Source organism: Pinus tabuliformis, chromosome 8 (assembly GCF_031772625.1).
Source record: "Pinus tabuliformis cultivar Carrire ecotype Pingquan chromosome 8, CPIR1, whole genome shotgun sequence".
NCBI classification, from domain to species: Eukaryota; Viridiplantae; Streptophyta; class Pinopsida; order Pinales; family Pinaceae; genus Pinus; species Pinus tabuliformis.
Window position 1 is genome coordinate 1498091660 of NC_142294.1, and position 4348 is coordinate 1498096007.

The following is a 4348-nucleotide window of genomic DNA, read 5'->3' on the forward strand; positions in this document are numbered from 1 at the left end:
TTTTAATGGGCACAGTGCGGTCAGAAAAAAAAATAAAGCGGACCGGACCAAATCGAGTTCCTGAGGCAGAAAGAAGAAGCAAACGAAAAAGAGATAGGAACACGTTTTAAATGGCTTTTAGCCCTATAAAATCCCCCTTCTTCTCCCTGCCATGAAACAAGTTTCGATCACCTGTAGGCCGCAACAACGGTTCGGCTTCAGAATTTTCACAATGGATATTAAATCATTGGTAATGACTAAAGCACACTATGGTCCTGTAGGTTGCAAACAATATGATTTCTAATTCTCTGTGTGTGAAAAAATGATAAGACGCTTTTAACAAGGAAATTATTTGCATACTACATTCGCTTCAGCTGTTGCTATTATGGCCCTGTTAATGGTGGATTCAAGTTGGGCTACTCATAGAAAGGTGCTGAGCAAAAGTGATTCCAGCGCTTCACCGATCTTTAATGTCATGGACTACGGTGCACATGGCAACGGTCTAAATGATGATCGGACGGTGACTACCTTTTAATCATTTATTATATATGTTCAATATTCTTTTCATACTCGTGCAAAGTTTGATGCACTGAGCATACCTTCACGTTCGAGTCACTGCGGTATTTTTGCAGTGGGAATGGGTTTTTCTTTCTTCTAACCGTCCAGAATACATACTACCTGTTCCTCTATATACCTTTCACTATAACTGAAATTTGGGAAAATAGATTATATATACTTTGTAATCTAATTAACATCTTTACAACCAATTAAATCTTATTGATGAGAATATGTTTTCTTCCCCAACCAGAAAATGTGACTAATTAAATTATTAATATTGTTATCATTATTTCTTCTTTTGTGGTTATTAACTCGGTGTTTATTGTTTTTCTGGTTATTTTAGGCATTCCAAGAAGCATGGCAAGCAGCATGCACGGCACCTTCCGATGCAGTGTTCCAAGTACCGTCGGGAAAGAAATTTCTAGTTACGCCAGTGACATTTCTTGGTCCTTGCAAGTCTCATATTTCAGTAGAGGTAAGAAAGTTGGATGTCGGGTTGTCTACCTGTGATGACAATAGACGCAAAGTACGCTGACATAGATTACTTGCAGATTACAGGAACAATAGTTGCACCCAATCAACAATCTGCATGGAATAGCAATGAACGTGGTATGTGGCTCCGATTTTCTGGTATATCTGGGTTGACCATAGAAGGTGGTGGTGTCATTGATGGTCAAGGCCAGGCTTGGTGGTCGAAGTCCTGCAAAGTGCACGAACAACACGTAAGCATTTCTATTTCACCTGGTCTTTTTGTCACCATTGTGTCGCATTCTCTAATATTCCATCATCTCTCCTCCATTGAATATCCACGTACGACTCCACCCACTAGCACCATCCGCACTCATCTCTCCAACTCTTAACATTTAACATTAAACATCAATACAACACGTATAAACAATTTGCTTCAATTTATATTAATCATCGGAAATGTGCATGTGTGAAGGGTTGCCTAGATGCGGATCCGACGGTTTGTTTCCAACCTAAACACCTTCTTTATTTGCTTGAAGAGAGACACGATGCTATAAACAACTTTTTTTTTATTTATTTTTTCTGTAAATTTTAATTGGAGGCGGTTGTTCTCATGCAATGGGTTTGGATTTTGGGTTGGTCTTACAGGCAATGACTATTAGTGGATGTTCAAATGTTTTGATAAAAAATTTGCAATTTGTCAATAGCCAACGAATGCATCTCGTAGTGGTCGACTCTTCTGATATCCAATTAAGCGGGCTTCAGATACAAGCTCCTGAAGAAAGCCCAAACACTGATGGTATTCATATACAAAGAGTTCAGAATGCCCAAATCGACAACTGTGTCATCGAGACAGGTTGGAAACTATTAATTTCACTGCTTTGCGTTAATTTGTTCATTCACATAAACCCATTTATCATAGATCCAATAGCTTAATAATAATTTAGTATATATCCATCTAGCTTAGACCTATCTTAACGTTGCTATAACTGCAAACCTTAATTTTACCTATCTAAACTTCAGATTGACAAACACGTAATAAACATAAAAGGTTCTGCTAATTATGATTATAAATACTGTATACCAGGGGATGATTGCATTTCCATTTCGTCGGGCTCATCTACTATTAATGTCAAAAATATAAAATGTGGCCCAGGCCATGGCATCAGGTGAGATATGTATTTTTGCTCTTATCATGCAGAATATACAATACAGTCAGATGAGACATTAAGAATGCAATTTTAATTGTACTTCTTATTTTCTGAAGTATTGGAAGTCTGGGAGAAAATGGAGAAGCAGCCAAAATTGATGACATTCTTGTCCAAAACGTCACTTTTAGCGGAACATCCAACGGAGCTAGAATCAAGACTTGGCAGGTTGGTTTAGCATGTGTATGACTCTTTTAACTATTTCTATTGATTTTAAAATTTTCTCTTGAAATTTTCACTATGCAACAACAATCCATTACAATTTGTAATTGATATTAATCTTAATTATCTACGATGATTATAACAGAATTCATGCTTTTGTAAATATACAGGGTGGTTCTGGCTATGCACGAAATATCAGATTTGAGGACATAGTTGTTCATAATGTTAAGAATCCGATTATCATTGATCAATATTATTGCGATTCGTCTTCGCCATGCAAAATTCAGGTGATTAGCTAACTTTTGTGGGCAATTCCATGTTGTTTTCATAACATACCCGAGGGAAAAACATATACAACACACATCTTAATTAATTTGGCATCATAGTCCTTTTGTCTCTTTTAAGATTGCGTTTTGTTCCAGTTGTTCTTGAAATATCAGTTTGAAGTCTGTGGGTATATAGTTCCCATATATGTCGTCAATTCTGAAACACTGGTGTATGTGCATATAATAAGCACGAAAGTACAATTTCTTTCCCTTTAGTATCTATTCGCTTGAAATAGGAAATTAATTATTTTTAGCATCATTAGTTACAACTACTCCAATTATAAACAAATTTTGGATATTGGTTTTGAAGTTTGGAATCAGTAATCATGTATCTGATATAATTTTTCGCCATGTTAAATGCATAGAAATGACAAATAGTATATAACACAATAATTTTCATACATATCGGTTATCGCAATATCTTTTGGACATATTGGTTTTGAAGTTTGAAATCAGCAATAATGTTTGTGATGATGTTGTGTGCTATCTGCAGTCCATACACAGGATGTCACTTTTAAAAACATCCACGGAACGTCATCGACGAATGTGGCTGTGAATTTTTCGTGCAGCGAAACAGTTCCGTGCACAGGAATTACTTTGGAAAATGTTCACATAAGTTCAACGGCTGCAAACACAGCAAATTCAATATGTACCAATGTGTTGGGAATGGCTTTGGGGACTACTTCGCCACCTAGCTGCCTTAAAAACTAGTGCGGTCCTTCTATTTGTTCAAAAGCTTCACAATAAAACATGGCCAAATTCATTTATATTGTTATGGCCAAAGTTAACAAGATTCATTTATATTATTATTGCTAAAATTAAGAAGATTCATTTATATTGTTTTCTTGAATAATGTGAGTTCAATTTGGTTCTTTGCGTCTACTTACTTTCTATTATATTAGACTAAGATATTGTATTATATGCTTATATATATATATATATATATTTTGATGGTTGATACATATCGCTACCACTAAGTACAATTCCATGACTTCATATCCCAAATATTTGGATATGGAATCTTCTATTAACATTTACTTTACATTTTCACAAACTTGCTAAGTGAACTTCCTAAAAAAAACTCATATTTAAAAATATTGAAAAAAATTACAATAAATTATTATCAGATTTAACAATTATTATTTGATAATCTATCATTCATTTTCTATCCTGATGATGGACCCCCTTTGGGGTTCGAAACGTCGACATAATGAACATAGTACCTCGGATTTCCGGATCATACTGCTCCAATTTTTTCATATTTTATCGAGTTTCATATAGAAAATTTAAAAAGATATATTTAAAATACTAATAATTTGAAAGCTCTATGATTATAAATAAAGTGTGTGATTTTGACCGAAAAATATTTTCCTCAATTTGAAATAATTTGTTTGTCTTGAATAAAATCTATGTATATTCATATTTGAAACTAGTTCTTGGTGTTTATCTTGTAGGAAAACACTTAAGCATAAATTGAATTCTTATTTGTACAGATTAAGTGTTTATGTTAGTTATGCTTATTTATTTTTTTCTATTACTAATACATCCAGTTAGTTCAATAAATTGTATGCCTCTTACTTCAATATTAAATGTTTTTATATTCCAAATTAAGAGTGGTATATATGAATGTCAAGTTTACAATTAGTT

General features: G+C 34.0%; 1 protein-coding gene across 1 annotated transcript; it reads left to right on the forward strand.

Moving 5' to 3' along the window:
- The first annotated feature begins 364 nt into the window (after positions 1 to 364).
- LOC149241505 (polygalacturonase-like) lies at positions 365 to 3412 on the forward strand. The gene is made up of 9 exons (XM_089370569.1): positions 365 to 499; positions 881 to 1012; positions 1089 to 1259; positions 1481 to 1504; positions 1654 to 1861; positions 2093 to 2174; positions 2273 to 2381; positions 2546 to 2662; positions 3206 to 3412. Exons 1-9 carry the CDS (start codon positions 365 to 367, stop codon positions 3410 to 3412), a joined length of 1185 nt encoding a protein of 394 aa, XP_089226695.1.
- The last annotated feature ends 936 nt before the right edge of the window (positions 3413 to 4348 follow it).